This window comes from Mustela nigripes, chromosome 17 (assembly GCF_022355385.1).
Source record: "Mustela nigripes isolate SB6536 chromosome 17, MUSNIG.SB6536, whole genome shotgun sequence".
Taxonomy (NCBI): Eukaryota; Metazoa; Chordata; class Mammalia; order Carnivora; family Mustelidae; genus Mustela; species Mustela nigripes.
In genome coordinates this window covers 54,649,296-54,674,609 of record NC_081573.1, presented here as the reverse complement: position 1 = coordinate 54,674,609, position 25,314 = coordinate 54,649,296, and the positions used below count along the sequence as shown (strand labels likewise).

General features: G+C 47.4%; 1 protein-coding gene across 1 annotated transcript in view; it reads right to left on the bottom strand.

The window, feature by feature from the left end:
• CDH13 (cadherin 13) overlaps positions 1–25,314 on the bottom strand; it is a 987,824-nt gene that overhangs the window by 527,002 nt on the left and 435,508 nt on the right. The window contains exon 4 of the mRNA XM_059382150.1: positions 13,827–13,943. Coding sequence (XP_059238133.1) covers positions 13,827–13,943 — 117 coding nt within the window. The remainder of the gene's footprint in view (positions 1–13,826; positions 13,944–25,314) is intronic.

The following is a 25,314-nucleotide window of genomic DNA, read 5'->3' as shown; positions in this document are numbered from 1 at the left end:
ACATCGTTTGACTTTAGATATAATTTTCCATCCTATTTATAAAGTTGGGCCATCTTTACACACACACACACACACACACACACACACACACACACACACATATATATATTTGGGCCATCTCCAGGGTTCCTTCCAACTGTAACAGTCTATGATCTCTCTGAATTGAGAGATGGAGAAGATTAAAACATTAAGAGATATAAACATAACCAAAGAGTAGTATGAGCTTCAACGTGGATTTCCCTGACTTAGGAAGGGGACTAGGGGCCACTTCAGACCCTTGGTAGATCATTGGGTAAGTCAAATGAAGGGGTGTCTGGGTGGCTCAGTTGGTTAAGCAACTGCCTATGGCTCAGGTAATGATCCCAGAATCTTAGGATCAAATCCTTCAATGAGCTCCCTGCTTAGTGGGGAGTTTGCTTCTCCCTCTGGCCTCTCCCCATCTCCTGCTCTCTCTCTTTCAAATAAATAAGTAAAATCTTGTAAAAAAAAAAAAAAAAAGAATGTCAAATGAAGATCGATGAGCAAACTGTCTGTTCAACAATGGTGCATCCATGGGTCAGAACTCTTGGTCATTTACCATGTCACAAACCTTCCTATATCTGGGGAAAACATATTGTTAAGGGTCTTTGATACCATAAGCCTTGGGTCATTCCATTCCCAGAGGGCAGAAAGAGGGGGAAAATAAAAATCATGAAGTATTCTTAAGTCATTATTTATTTTGGTCCATGTCTTAAGAATTTTTGCACGATGGCTACTTAGTAATATTTCTAGGCGACAACAGAAGAAGGTGGGCTTTCAGTGTCCCAATAAAGAAGAAAAGGTTGTGACTGGATAGCACATTGTCAGTCATCAGGGAGAGGTGGGAAATCTTAGTATAAAGAAGTAGCAACCAAGTTCCTCCACGTGTCCATGGAGTTTGACCACAGACGAATCCATTATTATGATTACATTATTATCACTGTTATTATTATTATTATTATTATTCCAGTCCTACCCAAGGAAGGGCAGTTCAGATGTATGAAGGAATTCATCCTCACAGAGGGTTGAGAAACCACTATGGCTAATGTCTATATTTTTTAATAACATCTTGATCAGCAAATTAAAAAAGAGATTTGTTAGAAAATCCTTTGACTTGGTGTCTGTCTCTTGGGGTCCTAAACTTTTCATTCTTTGGCTTATAAAGTAACCTATTAGATTAATTAAAACCTGTTGAAAACAATGAAGTCTCCCTGACTTTGGCCAAGAATTCCCATAAAACTGGCGTAAACTGTCTGATCCTCATGATCTTGGGAGTGGGAGGAAGAAAGCTCTGTCACAGTGCCCACTCCCTTTGAATGGATACCAGAAGCCTGGACATACCGTATCATGGCATATTCATTTTATATCTTCATATCATGAAGATCAACACAGATGGAGAACCAGTGACGTCCTCCAATCCTTGAGGGTGAAGGCAACAGGCTCTGGTGTGATCCAAAGACATGGAATGGGCCACTGTTATGGCTAATACTGACAGCTGTCACTACTGAGTCAGAGAGAAACTGGATATATTTTTCATTAGAAAAAAAAACAAACAAATATGCCACCCACCCTGTTCCCACAATTCATTGTAGAGGCAGAAGAATGGGTTTAAAGCTCAGCTTCTCTAGAACCCATTTGGGCAACTGTTTGGCAGAATCCACTAAAACGGACCCAATAATCCCACGGTTAGGTATATACCCAACAGAAATATGTGTATATGTTCACGTCAAATACTATTTGTAATGGCCCCAAACTGGAAATGATCCAAATTTGCCTCCAGAGTAGAAAGGAGAGAGGGTGGTGTATTTAGGAAATGTGATACTATACATCTGTGATTCTGTAGATGTACCTGACAAGAAAGACCGATCTCACCAGTGTAATGCTGAGCAAGAAAATTTAAAAAGCACAAAATATGTGCTGGGTGATTCCATTTATATTAGGTACCAAATGGTGAAACTAACTCATGGTGATAGAGGGGAGGGCTGGTTATCCTGGGGGGATGTGGGGTTCGTGCCTGGAAGGTGACACGAAGGGGCCTCTGGGGGCTGGTCATTTTGTGATCTGAGTGCTGAGTTCATGGGCATATCCTGTCTACTAAAAAAAATCATGGCGTTGGACACTTACGATTTTGCACTTTGGCATCTATATATTACCCTTCAATAAAGAGTTTTACAAATCCTAGTTCCACTGCTCTGAGGCATCAGAGAAGTCCTCTAATCACTCCATGTCCTCCTCTGTAGAGGCCATGGGAACGAATTCCTCTGTGTGGAATTAGTGACGGGACCCACAATGCACAGAGCACAATGTACTTCTGGTCGGGTGTCACTTCTGTCAGTCGGAGAGGGGGGCAGCCCCAGTGAGGTTGTCTCTAAGGATGGGAAGGGGAATGTCAGAGAGCTGGTGGGGAACCGCAGGCGGAACCGGGAGCTGCTGGTGTTTTCCTCACCTTCCCAAGCACGCGTGGAACATATATTTCCAATGAGCTGTGTTGTTAATCCTCAGCAAGGCTGAGGAGGTACTGCCCCCGATGAAAGCTGCACAGCATAACGAGAACAAAGATGTTCTAGACCTAGGGAGTAGAAGTGGGGGGTGCCAGATGGGTGGAGAATACATCGGAGCAGGGGCAGAGTGGATTCAAGCGTGCCTCGGGGAGGAGAGAGTCCGTCAGAGGGCTGTTTCCCAAGAGACGTTGTTAAACCAGCCCTTGGCTTTTGGATTCGAGTTTCATATCAGGTAACTATAGAGAATATATCTATATGCTACGTGTATGAATAATACATATACATACATGTACACATGTGCCCGAGTGCATACACATCTATGCAAAGATTTATGAATGGTGGCGGTCACAGCAATACGATTTACCACCAGGAGATGCTAGAGGGAAACCGCTGGATGCCACTCACGGCGGATGCTATGCGGGTTTTAACCATTTCGTCTAATGCGCTCCTTTGGTCGTTGGTCAATCATGCGGCATCCTCCTCAAGATAATATTTTAAGTGCAAAACAAATAAACATTGGAAAACCAAGAGAACAGGTCTACCCGTGGACCCCCTTGGGATCTGTAGACCCGACATGAAGAACCCCATGCAGCCTTTCAAAATGCCACCAAAGAAGGACGTTTGAAGACACGAAAGATGTTTCTGAGATGTTGGTGAGTAGGACTTCGGGGAATACAAGATGGCCCTGGGTGGGTACTGGGTGTTTAGGATAAAGTCTATCAAAGTGTGGGCCACAGAACCGGGAGCATCAGCAGCCCGAGGGGTGCGTGTGAGGACAGTGAGCTCTGAGGCCTCACTCCGGCCCTGGGGAACCCACACGTTTGACGGGATGAGGGCAGGGAACCTGTGCTCTCACTAATTCGTATGCACTTTAGAGACTGAGAAGTACTGCTCTGAGGCCAACAGGAGTTACCTCAGGTTTGGAGGGACGGATGTTGGGGAGATTTTTTTTATAGTGTTTATTGTTAAGTATATATTTTTCTTTAAAGTTTTTATAATGAACATTTATTATTTTTAAAATAAGAAAAAAATTATAAAGACAGAAAGAAAAGCCAGATTTATTCCGTGGTACATTGGGAATGATTTCCAGATGCAAATAACAAAATAAAAGCACCACTTGCGAGGAATTTCAAGTTGTCAAATAAATGAACTAAAAATTGAGCAACACAGAGCCTGTGAATTGTGTATACTAATGCCTAGCCAAACATCAGCATTCAAAGGAGAAATTACTAAGAAGAAATGTATTTAGAGTGAATTCAAGGCTAGAAGGCCAACAGTGAACACAGCTGTTATGCATTTCTGAGCTGGAGGGAAAAAAAAAAAAAACAAAAAAAAACAAAAAAAAACGATTTCAAAGCCACAGCCAGGAATGCCTGAACTAAAATCAGGAGGCACGGATCTGGCAGGATCTGTGCTCATATCTGTGCTCACAGCGAAGGGGCATCTGAAAGTCTGGTGTCCCACACAACTTGCTGGTGCAAAGGGAATCCAGTCACCAGAAGACCAGCGGAGGGGTCCAGCCTATCTGTGCAACTCTGCACAACACACAGAAAGATCTGTCTGCCCTGGGAGCACTCCTGTCTCCCCTGGGAGCACTCCCTTCTTGCCCCATGAAGGGCTGCTCAGCAGCCTCAGTGAAGAGTGAACTTGAGCGAGGAGGATACAGCAGGCCCGCTGGTGTCATGGAAGGTCTACTGCCCCACAGCTCAAGCCTCCATCCAGGTGACATGGTCAGCATCCCACCAAGGCACAATGTTCCCAGCTAAGGGGGGTCTTCCTCCACCCCCCTTCCTCTCCATCCAACACTCATCACCAAGGCTGCCCAGCTCTTGACTCAATGTCTTCTCTCCTGTCACCCGCCGCTTCCGGACCCAGGTTCCCTGCACTGCCCACCTGCTGCAGTCACTGCCTCCATCCAGGCCTCTCTGCTTCTGGTTCTCCCAGCCTACAGGTGTGACCCCGCATCCTGCCACCAGACTGGTCTTCCACAAATTACAGATCTGGTCCTGTCAGCCCCATTCAGTTATTCTAGACTGTCCAGATGCACGATGCTCTCTCTTGGCGCTAGACGTTGGATCACGCTCTTCCCAATGCCTAGAGAATTCTCTCCATCCCAACTTTACCTTGCCTACTGGTATGCAGCCACTTGGGACTTCTCTTGGGAATTATGTTCTCTGTCTTCTCCAGTTCTCCACACTTCCACGGCTCCCGATCATGGTCTCATCTGCCTGTTTACAGGTCTGTGTCTTCCGTAGTTCCGTGTCATTTGAGGGAGAACGCACGGGCAATAGCCAATGCAGTGTCTGGCCTATAGTAGTCGCTCAATAAATATTTCTGAGTTAATTCATTAATTCAGGCTCAGTTTTTCCACCTAGGAAGAGTATTTGCCTACCCAAAAGGCCTAAGCTGGGGCCCTTCCTCATCTCCAGATCCAAACACCTGGTGTGAGCCACCCACGGGCGGACCATTTAAACTTGCAACAAAGGGTGTTTGTGTCCAAGATTTTCCCCATTTCTGCACATAGAGGCAGGCCCAGCCCCACAATGAAGTGTCTCCCCTATAACCTCACTCAGAAGCCAGGGTTAGTTCTAAGCTAGAAAAGGAAATAAAGGTGAGTTCTTGCTTCCTCCCTCCGTGTCTTCAGAAAACTGTGGATGGGCCTGATTCTGACTCCATCCGGCTCTGCCTCCATCCTCTTCAGAGCTGGGATGAGAGGTCTGACCACAGAAGGGCCAGTCCATTCCCCACGGCACCTTGGGCCCTCGCCTTCACAGCCCTTATCAGCTGAGTCAGCTGTGGCCTCCTCGCTGAGAAAAACGGGTGGTGATATCTCTTAATTACACCAAAGATAGCCCTTTCAGCTTCCACTTTTCTTCTCGTGGCTCCTTTGAACAGGGTTGTCAGTAGACATCCCAACAACAAACCAACAAATGTGGCCTCTGAAAGCAGTCCACGGCTCTCCCTGCCTGGTGAAGAAAGCAGTTTTCTGCTTGTCAGCATGTGGTCTTTTTGTTCAACTAAGACATGACCCCCAGCCTTGACTCAGTGTCCAAACATGCATGTCAAGTAGCTGTTTGTGAGGTTAACCTCATGGCTCCACACTTCGCAGAGGATTTTCTCTCTCCCTTCTTCATTTGCCACGTAGAATTGAGACAACTGTGATGGAACTTGTCAGCCCCCAGAGATGGACTTGGGATTTTTGTGCAGAGGAGCAGAGGTGTGGCCGAACTAAAAGAGCCCAGGTTCAAGGTCTGCTTCTCCTTTGCCCTGGCTGTGTGGCCTGAGACAAGGCACCTAATGTGATGCAAGGAGTAGAATGATCCCAAATGACCCCTGGTGCTCACCTTGGATGAGAAACCCCAGGTAGATGGGTAAACCACTTCCACAAGCTGGAAGTTCTACTCCAGCATGGCTCCCCATGAGGCCAGGGCATTCTCTGACCCACCCGGCCTCCCATTCTGTAGGTCGGTGGCAAGCCGATGCTAGCTCGGGCTTCTTTGTGAAAGTCAGGTGTTAAATATTCAAGAGGTTTGCAAGTCAGTAGCTTGAAATTGGTCACTGTAAGAATACTTTCACCGAAGGAAGGGCAAACATTACTAATTGGGTCTTCCCTCCCCCTGCAAGAGCCTGTGGAATCGTAGACAATGTCTATAAATCTGGGTACCTGTGCTCAGGCTGCTGGACACCCCCAAAATTTGATTATCTGTCTACTGAAAGATCGTAGTCAAGCTGGCCTAAGACGGGGGAACTGTGGCAGCTGAGGGCCTCTCTGGCAAACCTAGATGGTGTTCAGCTCTCTGCCCAGGCCCTGGCATATCTCTCCTTAAGATGATGGGATTTTCATTTTTGGCTGACCCCTGGCTTCTACATGTTCTCTTTCTCCAATAAAACCTATTCCTTACCCCACGCCATGTGCTGTTTTGAAATCCATCCAGACCCCTGAGTCATGGCACGTGGTAATGCAGAAGGAGCTCAGCTTACACGACAACTCTGTTTACACCTGTCCTGCATGATTCCTAGCCTCGGTTCCTCAGTGGCACAATGGGCATCTAGTACTGACTTCCTGAGGGTGTGTGTGGGAGTCCAGTGACAAATCACATGGGCATGCTGTGCAAACAGCAAAGGCCCACAGGGACTCCACATTCACACATGGCACAGTACCGAGCTTGGTGACTGGCCCTCAAGACTCCTAGGTTTGGGTCTTTGCATCGCCACTCTTGTAACTGAGTAAACTCAGGCACGTTGCTTCAGGTCTCTGATTTCAGTTTCCCCATCTGAGAAGTGGGTACAATACTTTGTGGGGTTGTCCTAAGAACTAACCAGGAATTCAGTTGGGGTGGGGGGGGTGCCATGACTGGCTTAGATCCCGACACTTAATAGATGTTGGAGATGCTAGCTGAATTCAGAGACTCTTCAACTCTCCTGTCTCCAGGGTGCTAATTCAAGCTGAAATGCCAGATCCTTTAATGTTCACGAATAATTAAATATAAATTCAGTCCGAGGCCAAATGTACATAATGATAAAGCCCTGGGAATCTTTCAAATTGAGAACTGAAAGGGTGATAAACTCAGGGCTAAAAATATTGCTTCCTCCATAGGCTCCGATGCCTTTATTTGCCGGAGGTATATCATGGAGGGCATTTTTGCATATGTATGTATTTGGCAAACAACCAAAACAACTCAATTATGTTTTATCATTAATTAAATTTTACAGAAAGAGGGCAACATTTGCTAATGGTGAATATATGCTTTTATTAGACTTTGTCAGAATAACTTGAAATTAAGTCTGTTCGGTTGTGAGTAAAGTTTTGAGGTTTTTTTTTTTTAAATTTCAGTGGCTTTTAAATATTGTATGTATGAACAAATATGGGAATACAGCCTCGCTCTCCCTCTCTCTCCCCTACCCCCACACACCCCACACATAACCCATCAACATCATCTCCCACAATCTGCTAGGGATACTTATGTGACCTGACATAATGGTTGACCTGCTAGCCTCACAGCCATTGTGGAAAATTAAAATTTGCTAGAAATATCCGGGCCGATCATATAATGGTCTATTAATTCCATTCTAACAACAAATGGGGCTGCGATCACTTCAATCTGTAACCAGTGAATGCCTTATCCAACCAGCCATGGGCCTAACCAGGATTCAAGTCGAAGAATATTTGGGTCCCTCCTGGGTGTTAGGCTGCGTGCTGTATCACTACACTTGAGGAGTTACAGTTAATACAAAGATAAGAAAAATACAAAAGAAACTGTCTTGCTGTTCCAATTGTGTTACATGAGCACAAAGAGGTCCAAACAATGTATAAAGGAGATCAAACAAAAATTCCCAGGGGGAGACTCTATCAAAAATGGGCTCTGGCTCACACTGCCCAAGAGAAATACAGTTTGAGCTAAATAAATACTTAAAAATTTTTTGGTAGCCACATAACAAATGAAGCCAAAAAAAAAAAAAAAAACAACAAAAAAAGAGAGATTAATTTGAATCACACCAATGTATCCAAAATGTTTTTACCTCAACAGGGCTCGAGTATAGGGATAAACAGTGAGGTATTTTCTGCTCTTTGTGAGTTTGTACTACATTTTTGAAATCCTGTGTTTACAACACATTTACGTATCAATTTAGATATTATATTTCCATGAAAAGCATCTGACCTGTACTAAGATGAAAATTTAAGTTAAAAAGGTAGATTTCACATGGGAAGTTGTTCCAATAACCGAATCAAACAGTTTTAAGGTTTAAACTAACATCAGCTAAAATTAGATAAAATCTAAAAATGCAGCTCCCTGGTTGCCCTGGCTACACGTCAGGTGCTCCAAGGCCACGTGTGGTTAGTGGCTATGATGCTGGGCAGTGTGCACAGAAATTTCTGGGAGGGTGTACATGGTCCACTAGGCAGTGAGGACATGTATGTAAATACACACATGCCCCGTGGAGAAAGGATGAAGGGGGTGTGTCCCAGGAAGAGGAAAGGGTTCAAAGTCATAGAAATAGGACAGGTGTATATACCCGTGGGCTTGCTGAATGTAGAAATAACCTGGGCTAGTCAGTTCAACAAGAATTTTTGACTATTGAGCTCTGGACATGTTGGTCTCTCACATTCAGATTTCTACTCTACAGACCAGCCAGGACTAAGTTGTAGTTATTGAGCAACTTGGCTAGTTGTTTTTAAAAGGAGAAATGAAACAGCTGTAAATTTCTGGAAAGCGGCATGTAGTCAGACTTGAATAAAAAAAGTGAAACAGTGGATTTTAAAAGGGGTGGAGGGCTGATGGGGGCTACCCAGAATGAGTCAGGCAGTACGATGGGGCTGAGTCAACGTTTCAGTGGGAGGGTAAGATGCGGCAGTACTGGGGGTCCAGTTCCAGAATTCTAGCCCGGCTTCTAAGGACAGAGCTTGGCACCCATGGGTTCTCAAAGTGATGTGAATGACTCTTAAACGGAATAAAGCAGATTCAATTTTGAGACACCAGATTCCTTGGCACCTGTTCGCATAGGTGGGCATAAGCAGGGAGGTATAGATCACCTGGATGTGGGGAGAACCCTAATAAATCATTTGCTCGGAATTCTGAGGAATATTAGGAACTGCCATAAATTATCCTCATGTATGACTTGCATTCGTGACACAGCCAAAGCAGAGTCCTGGTTGAGTGGTTTTCATGATTTGGTCTAATGATCTATGTTGATTCCCCTTATGGAAAGCACATGGTCCAATTACATATTTCTTCCATTCTGGGTTAAAGATGTCCTTCTAAAGGCCCATTCTACCAATTTATAGGGGATATAAAAAAAGGATTTTCAGTAAAATGTACTTTCATTGGTTTTGATGAAAAGGGTTTGTGATGAAAGTAGAATCTCTAATAAGCATTTCATAAATGACTTGTCTTTCAAACTTAATATAAAACAGAATAAAATACGTCTCCCAAAGACCTCCTGGCTGCCTCACAGATTTAAAGTCCCCTGCTCTCAATCAATCAGACCCAAGAACTCAAAAATCTCTAAAGACGCAATCAAATATTTATCAGTGAAAGTTGGTAAAACTAAGAAATTATTTATGGTCCAAATTTTGAAATAGTCACACTTTGAAGGGGGAGGGGAAAAGCACATGTTGGGAACTACACATCTCTCTTTAGGGCATCTGCCCACAGATCCTCGCTGCCATCTGGAATTCAGAAGCAGGAAGGACATCACAGGTTTGAGGCAGTGTGTTCACAATTGGGTCTTTAGCCTGTTTTTCAGAAGCACTGAGAGAGATGATGGAAAAGCAGTCTCCGAATTCTAGTAATTTAGCCACTTACCAACGAATTAATTATTTGGAAGATAAATAAATTATGCATCAGCCAAAACTCTGTCTGACCCTTAGAGCTCCCCGTGTGGCCCTTCTGTCAATATACAGTTCTACATGGCACAGCCTCAGCTAAGAACTCTTCCCAAACCCCGACCCCCTGAGAGTGGATTCACTCCCACATCCTGCTTTTGATGCCTTCACTCTGTAGTATGAGTCTCGTTTCTTTCAAGGAACTCAGGTGGTGACAAAATATGACAAAAAGAAAAAAGAAGAAAGAAAGCAAGCAAGACATAGACACTTAAGGTTCCATCCATCCTCCTGAAGCTCAAGACAAACAAACAAACAAAAAAATAATTTTGTGGCGGCATGCCAATTCCTGTGTGTTTGGGGATCATTTTGGACTCAGTTAAGATTAATTTTTTCCTAACATTGTATCACAAAATTTACAAACAGAGGAGAAGTTGAAAAAGGCTTTCAACGATCAACCTTACAGCCACTGCCTAGACTCTACCATGAACATGTTACTGTACTTGTTCTATCATCTGTCTATCCATTTACCCAACCCTCTATCCCTCTAGTGTGTGTGTGTGCGTGCACGCGCGCACTTCAAACAATTAAATTTAATTTAATGCTGTTTTAAAGAAAGTCATTGTTAGCAGAGGCATTTCATTCCGTGAAAGAGAATTCTCAAATTGTACTTAGTAGTGCTGGGCAGGCAAGTTAAGAGCAGAGCCTATGAAATCGCAAAGAGTGGGCATGGAGCTCATCTCTGCTACTAAGTGACTGTGGGACTCCGGGCAGATGACTATCCCTCTGAGACTCATTACTCTCAGGAGGCACTTTGGAAGATGATCCTCATGGGGTTGTTATGATGAGAACTCAACATAATAGATGAAAGGTGCTTATACTTTAAAGTATTGGACAAATAATGCATTTGTGATGATTTTTTCCATTCTTCTGCAATCCCATGGGATTGATGCCTTTTGTCATTAACCCTCCAGCCCCTCATGCAGTGCCTTATACATAGCTGATGCTGAATATGCACTTATTGATGTAAACTGATGTGAATTTCGGAGATTTTCCCACCTAGGATGCTGCGAGCACTTATTAATGGAGAGAAGCAAGTACAGTCAGCTTCAAAGGCACAAGACAAGAAAGTTAGTTCTGGAAATGAGATGGGAGCAGAAGACAAGACAAAGAAAACCTGGCCTGTAAAGCAGAAGTGTTTATATTAGGTTCAGTAAAGGAACGGAATCCATCAGTGCCCTGTCCCTTCCCTCGGATCTCATCTTTTTGGGGCACACCAGCAGACTTCCAGCTGTCTCCTCATGGCCTCAGAAGGCCCTTGTGCTCATGCCCAGGGCACAGGGAAGGCTGGTTGTGCTGGTGAGCTTACACCTTTGGGAAAGACCTTCAACCAAAGATGGATGGGTTGGTGTATAAATACCCCAGCTCCCTCCCCTGTGGCATGTGCTTACCACCGTTTCCTAGCATTTCCCCTTGGGATTGCCATGCAGTCATCAACAGACAGCCGGACAGCCACAGTTGCCCTGATAAACAGGCCTCTCAACTGGTTCCTTTCTTTCCTCTCTCGCCTCCTCATTCCTTACCTGTATTCTTTTCCTCTCCTAAATAAACTACTTGCATTTGAGTTCTTGTATCAGGGTCATCTTCAGGGGGAAACCAAAGTGACACAAGTGTCTTTATGCTTTCATAACCCCAGAGTCCCTTCTTTAAATGGCATCCTGAAGTCTGATATGTGATATTTCAAAATTAGAGCTGCCTGACTCAGAGAGTTTGGGTGGGTGGGTGGGATTTGTTTCCTTTCTCTCCACCTCCCCGAACTCTCTGAAGACACCCGGATACTCTCTCATAGTTCAGCAGAGCATCACTTGGTTAGCTATTAGTGGAGTTGATGAAGGTAAGGCATAGGATATAAAGAAAAGGATAAGATGAATGAATAAAACCAAGCAGGGAAAAAGACGAAAGGAGTTCCTTCAAAGCATAGAAAGCACAGACATAGTTTTCACACAGCAGTACAGTTATTCACTACTTGGTGGTGCTCATGCTGTTGGTCCATAGCTCCCCTTAAAGTAGGACTGGTTTAGGCCAGTGGTTTTCAACCCTGGCTGCCCATCAAAATCACCTGGGATTTGAAAAAAAAAAATCTGATGCTTAGACCTCACTCCTTGACCAACTCAATTGATCTTGCAAGGTGGAGCCTGGTGTCTGTATTTTAAGTGCCCCAGGCAACTCCGTTGTACGATGGGGGTTGAGAACGCCAGGCTTACAGAAATGTCTAAAGACATTGGATTATTGATGCCTCTAATTTCCAACAGAAATAGATTTCTAATAGTCCAAGTTACCCTCACTTCTGGTCCAGATCACTCTAAGACAGCCCTCTTGGCAGATCTTTCTGTGTCCACTCATCCTGATTCCTCTGTTCCCACAAATCATCCCCAATGAGACAGCCAGAGGGTCTTTCAACACACACATAGGGTGACCTTCCAGTGGTTTCTTATATGTACACAATGAAATCCCCACTCATCATGGTCTCTGGAGGCCCTATGACAGGCCAGCTTCTCTGACTTCAACTCTTACCACTCTCTTCCTTGCCTGCCTTATTGCAGCCATCCAGACATTTTGCTCCCCAGATACACCTCATTTTTTTTCCCACCTGCAAACCTTTGCATGTGCAGGGCCCTCTGCTAAGAATGCGGCTTCCCCAGATCTTCCCATGGCTGTCTCTTTCTCATTTTTCCAGTCAATCAAACAACAGGGTCTCTGACAGCCTTCTTGGCCATGTTTGTGAACTCTTCTGTCCCTCTATTCCCTGGTCTAGCCATTTAGTCTCTTTCTGAAGAGCTGTTTCTGCTCTTCACGGAATTTCTTATCCTTTGGAATTTTCTTGCTTATTTACGTGCTCATCAAAATATCTGTCTTTCCACTACAGTCCAAGCTCTATCATAGTCGGGGTTTCTGTGCTGTTCATACCAATAGTCATCCAGTCCCAATCTTGGAGTCTGCCATAAGACAGATGCTCCTTACTTATGTAATAAATGAATAAATAATCCAATAGCACCAGCCATTAAGGTCATTCATTGAACTAACCCACCACTGTTCAAAATCTGTGATGACCAAAAAATATCAACTGGTTTGAATTTGATTCTCCATGTTGGCTTTTTCTAGGGGGAGAGGATGTACCGACCGGGTCATCAGTATTTCTGCCCATTTAGCAGCAAACATTTCTTCCTGGAAAAGTTATTGCCCTGGCTCACGCAACATTGTTTTCTGGATCTGGTTAAGTTGATTTAGTTCTTTTGGTCTGGTTTAGTTTTTAGAGGGTTGACCTAGTGGTGCTCCTGGACTTACACCTTTGAAAACCAAGATCTAGGGACTCCTGGGGGTCGCAGTCACTTGGGCGTCTAACTCTTGATTTTGCCTCAGATCATGATCTTGGGGTCGTGAGATGGAGCCCCACATTGGGCTCTGAGTCCCACGTGCAGCCTGCTTAACACTCTTTCTCCCTTTGCACTTCCCCCTGACTCTCTCTCTCCCTCTTTCTTGAATAAATAAATAAATCTTTAAAAATAAAAGAAGGAAAAGAAAACTAGGATCTAAATTAAAAAGGCCATGGATGATCACACTGCTGTACTAGTAGTGTAGAGAGTATTGGGCTGGTGACCTGGACATGATCTTAAAAGCCATGAGGCTATTTAACCAATGACATCTCCCAGACACAACTTTAGCACTGTTATCTGCCACGTAGCTCTCCAAAGCATGATATTCAAAGACGTTATTATTGGGTTTTTTTGTAAATGCTTTTTTGTTGTTGTTATTTGATGGCCTTTTGTCACTCTCTTATTGGCAAAACCATCTGGCTAGTTACCATAGAGTAATAAAGACCGATTTCAGGGGGCCACCAAGACAATCACAGTCAGTCTGCCTCGAGTATGCGCTCCTCTTCATAAAAACATGCCTTTGTTTTGTCATTTGTCTTTTGTCTGACTTACCTTGCCAACATCTCGTGGGAAAGGTTGTCTCTGATTCTCTGGAATTAAAATGGGAGATACCACAATGGACCTCTTTTGTCTTGGGACAGGAGAAGTTCTTGCAAATTTAAATATATCCTAAAAGAGAAAACAACAAAACCAGTTGACTAAAATCCCCCATGGAGAGAATGTATGAGTCTGCTCTGAGCTATAGTTCCTTTGTTGTGAAAGCATACAGCTGTTTGGACATTGTTAATTTTATTCTATCAAACCTCATTAGCGTTAGCAAGTACATCGTTAGAATCATAGTAAAGCTGACATTGTGATTCACAATAACTATCATTAAGCTCTTTAATCCCATCTTCTGAATCATTCTATTCCTCATGTCTGTGTTGATTTATATGCCCTTCAGTGTTTGTAGATTCCAGCTCTTAATCTGCCCAGCGAGGAGACTACTCACCTGGTCACTAACCCACAAAACCCGCTGGATATAAAAGTGACTCTCCTCATGGCCAACTGCAAGGTCCTTACACTCACAAATGAACAGAGATGAAGGGGTAGTCACAGAAGTCCAGACGAGGTCAGGCATTATGGGGACTCCTGGTGGATGTTTTCTCGAGGACTCTTCATTGTAACTGTTGGGATGCACTACCAATATGCTCAAAACTTTGACGACTAGAACAACACTGTCCAATTTCTGCCTTATCTGTAATTTACCTATTCAATGACACAAATATGTGCCAAAGAGGAAACTTTGTATCATAATTTAAGTGAAGTGATGAAGTGCCAGTATTGCTTTCCATAAAAAGCAGGAAACCATGAAAATAAACATATTAGAGACCGAATGAAGGTATTCAATTCGAAGTGGAAACTCGAGGGCAAAAATAAGCTCCTCTTTGTCTTTTTAAATTTTAAAAAAAGATTTATGTATTGATTTGAGAGAGGTCAGGGAGGGGCAGAGAGTCTCGAGCAGAATCCTTGCTGAGAGCAGAGCCCGATGTGGGGCTCGATCTCACCACCCTGAGATCAGGACCTGAGTTGAAACCCAGCATCTGATGCTCAGCCAACCACAGCACCCCGGTGCCCCAAAGATCTTCTTTTTAACAAGGAGAAAAGAAAGGCGTAGTGGGGCATGAAAAGGTTGTTAGCACCAAGCTGAGGATTTCCCCCTGATCTGATCAGAGAACTGAAAAGGGAATATCATGTTCAGTACATAAACCAGTCTCGGTCCATGCTACCTGCTCACCGAAATTATGTTATATACCATCAAATGTAAGCATCTCAAACTTTGGACAACACGTCCCTCCCAAAATCATGTGGCAAATGGTATTTAAATACCATCACTGATCCACGCCCCGCAAATGTATGCGTGTATATGTATGCGTGTGCGTGCGTGTATGTGTGTGTTTTAAAGGAAAATCTATATAAGAAAAGTTAAACAGGAAGCCAGACCAACTAAGGCTAAGAAGGCTTCTATAATTTTTCTCTAGATTTTGGTGGAAGTGTAATTTGATGGTCCTCTTGTGGAAAGCAATCAGGCAATATTTATTGGAAATCTTACAAATGTACATAGCCCTTCACCTGGTAATATCAGCCCTAGGAATACATTCAAATGCTAAATTCGAGAGAAGAATAAAATAGCATGCAGAAATGTATTCAGCAAGACATTATTTATAAAGGGTAAGAATGGTAAACAACCCAAATGTTCAATGCGAGGCGAAGTTGAATTGGGGCCCATCAGCAGGAGACACTCTTAGATAGTTAGCAGTAATGCCGTCTAGAGGAGCAGGTTCTAACCACGAGTACCACCTTCGGCTGCGTCCACAATCGCCAGCACAGACTACTCTCATTATAACAATTTCTCACGTGTGCCCTGGACAATCCGCTGGGCACATTACACGTGTCCACTCTCATATGTGCAATTAAGTTCTCAAGTAAACCTTATCCCTCCTCGACTAACGAGGAGTACTAAGTTCAGAGAGACGATGCGACTTGCTCGATGCAGAAGCTAGCAGGGAGAATACGTAGGATAAAATACGTAGGGAAGCACAGGACGGCATATTGGGCACCTCCTATCTTACATAAACTATAGGGAGCGTAGAAGAATAACATTTAAAATCTCGATGCATGAGTGCAAATAAAGACTATTTGGTTTCTGGGAAGACCGAATAATTACTATTCAGGTAAAGACAGAAAACTGGAGGGGTGTGTGTGTAATGGAGGGAAAATAGCAAGGGTTGGAACTGTAACAACAAACCCACGCGTCCAACCAACCACCACCAACAAAATAAGGCAGCCCCTCCCCTGCCCCCAGGCAAAATGCAGCAAAGAGAAGGACAGAATGGAACAAACAATGGTAAGACAATGAAAAGCACAGTGGATTATATCCGGGGAACGGTGATGTGCACAACATCTGTGAAGATTCTGTCAGTTTGCAGAGGGAATGACAAAGGAATAGAAAATATGTAAAATACGTACAACATATGAATCTCATTTACAATGAAAGAAATCTTGAGGTTTAGATGAGAGAATGCCTCAGCAAGCACTAGGAAAAGACTTAAAGTTCGATGCAGGTAGGAAGAATGGGTGATTTGGCCCCGTGACCCGGCAAAGGCAGGCTTCGGTTCATGATGACGATATGTGTAGATGTCTCGAAAGTCACAAAAAAGCACACCGTGTCATCAAGCACAAACTTCCCACTGTTTATAGTAGAGGGCTGATGGGTGTTTGCAGGTCTGTGGATGGGTGAGAGTTTTGTCCTCATGGGGACCGAGGGGGTCAGGCTCCTGAGTCCCCGTCCCTAGAGCTGGTGGCCTCCCCGCTCACCAGGGAGCCAAGCCTGCGGTGGCCAGTCCCTGTCCCCAGCTCTCATGGCATCCCAGAAGCTTAGTAACCGCTGTGTCAGCCCTTGGGTCTTAAGTGCCTAAGAAAAGACGCAGGCAGCCCTGAGCCTCAGAATGGCAGCAGCACATGTGCAAGGGAGCGGGGTAGAGGTGGGAACGGCTGATTTGAGAGACACTTCCGTGTGCATCAGAGAGCTCTCCACGGTGGGCACAGTCAGGAGTCCCGGGACCGGGCCGTGTGTGTCTCCCAGCCATTTGCTTTACGATGACAAGGACCTCAGTAACTATTTGTCCTTGGCTGTGTTTTCATGTCAGCGGCTCTGTTTTTGTTTTTGTCTGTGACTTATGTGTAAATCTACAACTACGTGTTTGTAGACAGATGCCTACCTCGATCCTTGCCTCCGCATCTAACTTTGATCAGGTCTGTGCTAAACGGCTTGCTTGCGGGCTCTGAAGCCGCGTGTTTCCGTGTGACGGGGACAGCGTAGGAGCCAGAGCATCGGATGTGACTGACAATCATACACCTTGTGCAGATCTAGATGGGCGTACTGTGCGATCGTGTTAATGCCCGACGGTGAGCGCTTGTATCTGTCAGTCCAGGGTGGGAAGCCTCTGAGCGCACCAGGCTGGGGGGAACCTCAAGAAAGCCGAGGGGATAAAACGAATGTGACCGACCGAGGAGCTGCTTCGAGAAGCGGAAGAAGCTTCTAGAAGGAGAAGAGACAGGATGTGGGAAAGAGTGGAACATCAGGGTAAAGGAGCGGCCGTGTAAGGATTTCCTGATTTCTGATGTAGCCGTTACCCAGACAGCGGGCAAAGAGGAAAAAAACAAAACAAAACAAAACAAAACAGCGGTTCTGGGCACAGGTGCTGTGTGCGGGCGACTGTGGGGCTGTTGGGCATCCAGCAGAGACTTCTGGAGGGCACGTAAAGCGTTGTCTTTGGGAGGGAGCGATGAATGAGGGAGAGAGATGTCACCGTCACCCACGGACGAGGGGAGCCGGGTGGGAGGGAGACGCTGATACCGCCCGGGTTACGTCGAGAGAGAAAAGGGAGGGGCTCAACCATTGGACGGGTTTCTAAAAGGCCAGTAAAAGCCCCGGAAAGGTTAGGTGGCGGCACAAAGGAGGGAACCAGAAGGATGAAGAGATGACAATGTCAAGCAGGACGGGGCGCGTGGCCGCATCACAGAACGCAGACGTCCTCCAAAAAGCCAGATACCGTAAGGAGCCCGTTGGGCTGGACAAGGAGTGGGTATTGATGTTAGAAAGAGCAGCGTCGCGGCGTGTTAGGGTCGCGAGTCAGAGGGATCCATGAGAAGCGGGGGCTCTGGTGCCGAAGGAAAGGGGAGACGCGGGAAGAAGTCTGTCCCGTGAAAGGGGAGGCCAGGCGGTGTGCTGGGCGCGCCGAGGAAAGGGCTCGCGGGAGGAAGCCACCGCGGGGGGTGAGCGCAGGGGACAAGGGATGGGGGCGCGTGCCCACGGGGGGCGGGGGGGGGGGGGGGGGGGGGGGGGGGGGGGGGACAGGAGTGGCTCCGCAGCTGTCAGCCCAGGTGGGGAGGACGTTAACTGCCTTCCCCGAGGACAGAGAGAGGTTAAGGGGGATTTCTCATCTGTAAAGGAGGGCAGAGAAGTGAACAGTGGGCTTTATCAATACCGGGACAGGGATTCGAGGACATGAGGACAAGCCGCTCAGTCCCTTCTGTGCGTGAGTCATTCAGCCGTTGGTGGTTTAAGGCCTGATCTTAACACAGACACACGTGACACAGCCTCCTCTAGATTCCCAGGTTCTCCAGACACCCGCACGCTACCATCAAAGTTCTCACCAGCAGCAAACGCGTATGCACACCTGCACGTACACACACACACACACACACACACACACACACTCATGGATAGTTACACATACAACAGCCTCACATGACAAGCCTAAACCCAAGGACACATGGGACACACACACCACACCTTCCTGCTTCAAACAGAGGCAGTTTTCTCAGCCACGGGGACACTCACGCGGGCGTGAGCCTCCCGTGGGACCCTCCCCGTGGCCCCGAAGTTGCTGGACGATGATCTTCTGCATCCGAGAGCCTGGCCCAGGAGGTGGAGGTCTGCAGCAGCCTCGTCCAATCTCGCTCAAGGCAAAGGGGCAGAACCGTGTCCTGGGGGAGACTCGCTCATGCAGGACTTTACCACAGGGGAACTCTCCCCCTTCCAGAACGTCTGGCATCTCCTGGGGACTCGCTGGAGCCTTTGTCTTTCTGTTGTAGGGTGTCTGGGTTTACAGCCCCATTTGCTTTCTTCTCTGCTTCTCAATCTCAGGGGAGACTGGCGGTGTGTCAGAAGGAAGTTTCACACTCCCCGAGGGTGTCACGTCACACAGTGGAGATGGCATGCTGGAAATGGAGGGGGGGACCCCAGTCACCGTGGCCAGGGCAGGGGCTGGGGGCCGGGGAAGGAGGAACGAAGCGAAAAATGTGAAAAGGGGAGGAAGACGGGATTCATATCCATCCATCCATTCATTCATTCACTCATTTCTTCAAATGCTTCCCGTGGAGCCTTCCTCTCTGCTGGGAGTCTTTCTAAGCATCTGGGAAAGTCCGGGGATCAAGAGAAACCTGGGCCCTGGGCAGCTCCCCTTCTGGAGCGGGGAGCGAGGCGAGCGGACCAGTGGCCTGGAGCACCAACAAGCGGGGGGGCCTGAGGGTGTGCAGGGGGGCGGCTGCTGAGGTTTTCATCAGGAAGGCGGCGGGCAGCCGGAGGGAGGCGGCCTGCTTGGCCAGAGCACGGGGAGGAGCACAGGGAGCAGCACGGGGCGGAGACCTTCTTGGACTGTGAAAGGGATCTGAGAAGCTGGCGGGCTGCCCTGTAGCCCACAGCGGGGCCTCTGGCTTCTATTTTGCATGAGGTGTGAGTCTTGGGGGTAGAGGTTTAAGCGGAGATGTGACAGGAGCCCACTTACAATTCAAAAGACACATATGCAGGCCGCTGTGTGGGGAACAGACTTATGGGGGGAACGAGAGGTTGCTCATTTGTCGCATTTCTACCTTTTCCCAACCCGACCTCCACAGGGCAAGAGGTTCCTGGGAAAATGCACGTCTGAGTATTTGATCTGGGGAAAGGCAGAGCCGGAGTCGGTGTGCTTTCTTCCTTCCCACGGCATGCTGAAAGTCTTCTCGAGGTAGAATTTAAGTACCATCCAATTCACCCATTTTCATGTGACGATCAGGACATTTCCAGAGTTGAGCCATCATCACCGCCAGCTTATCGTAGAACATTTGCATCACTCTGAAGGAGAGCCGGTGCCCACAGGCTACCCCAGCTCTGCGTTCTCTCTGTACACATCTGCCTTCTCCCTACATTTCAGAAAAGGGAATCACAATACACTTCCACAGTGTGGCCTTGCCTCGATGGTGGGAGGACCGTGACGGAGAAAGGGACGGAGCCGACACCCAGGGTCCCTCCCACCGCACTTGGGGTGGACGCCACCCCAAGAAAGCAGTGAGATTTGAGAGGAACAACCCTATTCCCTTCACCCCGAACCTAAGGCCAGAAAGTAGCATGGACCTGTCTTGCCACCTGTCAGAGGATCTCCCTGAGCCAATACTCACACGGGCTGGAAGGGACCAGAGGACTCGGGCCTGGCGTCCCCCAGTCCTTGTTCTTGTATCGGGTAATAAACGAGAGGGAGAAACAGCCCCAACTCAGGGACGAAGCCACAAACGTCTGCCTTTGTTCTCTCTCCTACCGCTGTGAGTTCTGGCAAAGTCCTGTGCTGGGAGGAGAGATTTCGTTAAGGCGACGCACTGCAGGAGCGCAGAACAAGCGAGCGCCACGCCACCCGAGACCTGGTGGTCCGCCGGGCCCTGGGCGTGGACAGTGTTGGAGATCACGGTGGGAAGGTCAGGTGTACTGCTGGGCCGAGAGGGGCCTTTACGGAGTTCATGCGAACGGGTGATGTTTTGGGGATTTGAATGGCACGTCCGGTTAAAGGATCCTGAAGATTATTCCTTTGGAGGGTTTGAAGTCTGCATTCCAAACTGTAGTCACCTGGCCTGTTCCTTTCTCATCTTTCTAAGCCAAAGATTTACTTGGCAACCTTGTCCTGGACTCACCAGGCCCGTGTAGCAAAGACTGCCATTTACAGAGTAGGGACGAGCCGGGTACCACGCTGGGCACCGGTACCAGTGTCCCATTTAACCCATCCCACAGCTCCTAGGTAGAACCACTACGCCTATTGGCATGAGGCTCAAAGATGCAACCGACTTCCCCAAAGTCACTTAGGTCTTGATCGAAGCACGGGGGAACCCTGGCATCTGCGGCTCAGGACCCCTGCTCTACGCACGATGCTGCTGTCTCCACAGGCCCAGCCGGTGCCCACCTTGACCAGGAGGCCTGCGTCCGCACAGAGCTCCTTGGCCCTGTTTACCTGAGTATACTGCAGAATCACGACTCTGCGTGTGCCGAGGATAGACCACACATCTCTGGCAGCCTCTGGCTAGAAGGATCAGCTACTGATACTGCAGGGGGACAACTTAATTGTCTGCAAATTTCTGCAAATGAATGGAACTGCAGAAATCAATCTCCAATTTATTCCATTTTTGCAGCTGATCTCATGGCGCTGCAAGCTGCCAGGAGGAGGGTTCTCTGCCCCTCTGTTCCCATTCTGCATTCAATCAGAGGCACCGTTCCGCCAGCTTTGCTGTACCTGGGGCGAGACTTAAAATTTGCTTTATTAACTCCTGGGGCTGAAGTTTGCCTACTTAAGGAAGAAACAATCAACAAACATCAAACTTTCGGCAGCGAACGCGGGAGGCTTGAGAGCCGGGACTCTGAGGACAGCTTGCTTTGTTGACTATCTCCCTGACATTCTGGAGGCCGGATGTCAGCGCAGCTGTCACCCGCCGTGGGCTCCCTGCACAGAGTCACGGTGACAGTGACATGGGGTGGTGTGGAAACTGCCCATTAGTCCCACACGCTCCCCTCGTGTTATGGCAACGGGCGTGACAGAGCTCGTTTGCAAAGGCGGGTCGAAGGGGAAGATGATGAGAAGAGACGCCACAGGGTAGAGTAAAGCCCATCGGCTCTTCTAAGTTCTGCCGCGCGTGCTTCTCGGGCTGCTGCTCTGCAAACAGGAGACATGGGCACAAGCCACGGTTTTCTAGATGCCCGCCTGCTTTCCGAGAAGGGGCTGCCCGTGCTCTCAGAAACAATTTCTCCAGGGACGAAGGCCACCTGTCAGAGACTGTGGGGTTGGCCGGTCTTACAGGAAACCTTGCAGCGGAAGGACCAGTGTCAGGACCTCTGAGTGATGAGCACCAAGGAAGCAACGCATTTCCAAAGGTAACGGGTATGACAGCCGTTCCTGTCGTCACGGGTGTTTGGGTGGAAGAGAAACGGCTTTGCCCAAAGTGTCAACGGAGGAAAGGATGCGTCAAGAAAAGAAGGATTCGTCGGAGGAATTTGCCGTTTGAATGGTGACTCCAGAATTCTCTGTCTAGCAGCCAGGAAGATCTTTTAAAACATCCCCCTTCCCCTGCCCCTTCCCAACTGCAGACGTGCTTCCCCTTGTCAGAGCATGGGGCCTCCAGGGCTGCCCACACCCAGGAGGGCGAGCGGGTTGGGCTCCGGAAGACACTACTGACCTCAGGAGGCCTCATGCCGTCCGGGTTCTGCTTCGGCTACACAAGCCGTGCCAGGATCCGCAGGTTGTAAACACTTAACTGAGGGCTTTTCCCCTAGCAGTGCTCCTTCCCAGCCCTCCCCTCTGGTGCCTGATTGACAACCCCCGCAACCCCCTCAACCACAAACCCGCCATCCTTCCACGCTCAGCTTAAACACCAAGCCAAGTCACCAGACTCTTAGCTATGGGGATCGCCTGCAGCTTGCCCTTTCTACCCAGAGTCTGGCTCTCAGCTTCTGACTACACATCCCCCCAGGGCCATCAGCGCATCGATGTCTGTCTGCTCCGGGAGGCTACGGGCCCCAGGAGGGCAGGCACCATGCCTCCCTGGTTTGTGAGTGTGTCCCCTGGTGCCCGGCACAAGGCCAGGCACATAGCAGGTGTCCAAAAGGCGTTTTTTTTTTTTTAAATAGTACTAAATTCAAAAATTATTAAATACATCTAGGGTTACTGTAAGAATTAAGGTAATCTAGGTAATGGGTGTAGCACAGTGTGTGGTTTAGGGTACTTGCTCCACGGTTGTGTCTAATAAGTAAATAAGAAAGAGATCTTGGACTCCTTTTTAAATTTCCTCTTCCCTGTGGAAATCTGCCCTCGACAACAGTTATTACGACCACCCTCAGTTCGGACTTTTTCCTCCTAGAGTGCTCCGTGCTCGGTGAAGTGACGGAATCTATAGACATTTTTCGGAAGGTCCACCCCTTGGAGCGCTCAGCAGAAGACCGTTGCTTTCTGGAAGAAATGACAAGGAGGCTGAGCCGGGAAGGCCACGCGGACGTCAGGCAGGCGGACGGACAAGGAGTAGGAAGGGCGCCAGGCCTGGAGGACGCACGTGAGCAGACACAGAGGCAGGAGGAGGCCAGAGACCAGAAGGGCTGGGGAAGCGGGAGGTAGGGCTCAAAGGAGCCCCGGAAGAGGCAGGAAAGGGAGAGCGAGCAGACCTGGTCCGCAGGATTGTTGTGAAGCCCGAGGGCCCTGAGAAGCCCCTGAACGGTTCTCAGCAGAAGTCCGGGATCTGACCCTCACGTTGACTCTGCCTTATCAGAGCTGAGGAGCCGTCCCTGGAGAACACATTTTCTTAAATGGGTTTTCTTTTCTGCTACCCTAAGCCATCGCTATATTTGAAAAGTTGAACTTAAAAATCAGACACGAGTAAAACGGCACAACCCGCTCCCCCCCCCCCACGCACACACGCATTCTACCACTTGCTCTAAAATGTCAACTTCCTCACATTTGGACGGCTAGTTAAAAAAGAAAAGAAAAGCATATGCTTTGGATGAAAATTTGCCAAACCACACTTCCAAAACGCAACCGCCTCCAAAATATTTCATGAATCTCGCAGGAGCAATAACAACACAAAGCAGGACTTGCTAGTTTCATCGGAGGTGAAAAATGTTTTAAACGTATTTAGATTCCTCAGTCAGAGGTCCGTTCAACCGCGCGTGATGGTGATGGGGGTATAATGGATACAATTTCCCTCTGTCTGCTCTGGCATTGATAAAATATTCATGTTAAATAGCTATTCTGAACACCTGAAGGCGTCTTGCTGCGTTTTACAGATGGACTTGTTTTTCTAATACACATATGTACTCCTGTCTCAACAGCTGTATTAACCTGAGTATGTATTCTAAATGTGTGAGCACGTACCCCAGATCCCATGCTTTCTGGTCTGCGTGAGCTCATAAATTAGTGAGTGGCCTTTAAAGAAAGCCCCCCTTAGGAAACCCACATGTGGAAAAAGAATTCTTTTCAATTCAGTGGGTGTTTATTGGGTGTTGGCTACGTGCTTCCCCCCAAGGAAGGTCCATCGTAAAGGGTACAGAACTATCCTGCAGGCGCCTCAGACCCAGCGTGTCTTAAACCAAAAACTGAGAAGCCGGCCCCACCCAGGGATGGCTGCCTCCCTGTCTCAGAACTGAAGAACTCCACCCATCTGTCCCGTGGACAGTTGACTTCACTGCCGCCATATTGCCCCCCTGAGCGGTTACCGCCTCTGGAGGGGTTTCCCGAATCCATGCGTCCTTCCCTAGTACCATGCCCTGAGCATCCATTTCCCCGGCTCGCGCCTGTGGACTCTTTGCGTCTGATCATCTCCTCTTACACATGAGCCCACTGGATGCTAGAATCATAACCACCAGGACCTCAGCACCCTTAGTCCGGACTCCCCAGAAGCAGACTCTGAGACAAAGATTTGAGACCAAGGAGTAGTGTAATATACTTTCTAAATTTTCTATAATGTACCTATTCTACTTGGAATCAGGACAAAAAATGAATTCATTTACTCACAACCCTGTCTCGTACCAGCAGAATAGGCTTTCAGCATCTTTCCTTCCAGGTTTAAATGTACTTTCTGCTTAAGCTGAAATGGAAGGGTCTGAACAACTCTGTACCTTGCTTTTTGAACCTAATGATAAAAGCCAAGCTTCTTTCCCCCCCATGTCACAGACTCTGTAAACACAATTTTAGCAGCTGCATGGCACATCACAGGGACGCATCAGGATGCATTTAACCGTTCCCTTGTCCTCATGCTCATCAAGTGGAGGCATTTCCGATGCTTTACCATAAACAAAATGCAAATAAAATACCAGTGTACGTGCAGTTCGATTTGTTCACTTGTTTGCTTGTCTCTAACCAGGAGTTCTTGGAATGCACTAGGGCAGTGAGTTACTAGGTCAAAGGTAATGAACACTTTTTAAAAAAATTTAATTTAACTTAATTTAATTTGTGTGTGTATGTGTTCTAAGGGACCTGGGACATATTCCGAAACCATTATCAGCACTGAAAGACGGATTGCACGTGGCCACGGCCGGGCATTCCCCCGTGGTTCCCACACCTCCCTCTGGAGCCAGTTTCTATAGTTCCAACCACGTTGCTTTTGCCCAAACATGCCGTGCTCGCTCAGAACTGAATGCCTTCATTTGTGCTGCTCCTGTGACAGGATGTTTGTCCTCCCTTGTTTACTTCCAGTCCTCCCTACCTGCCGGATA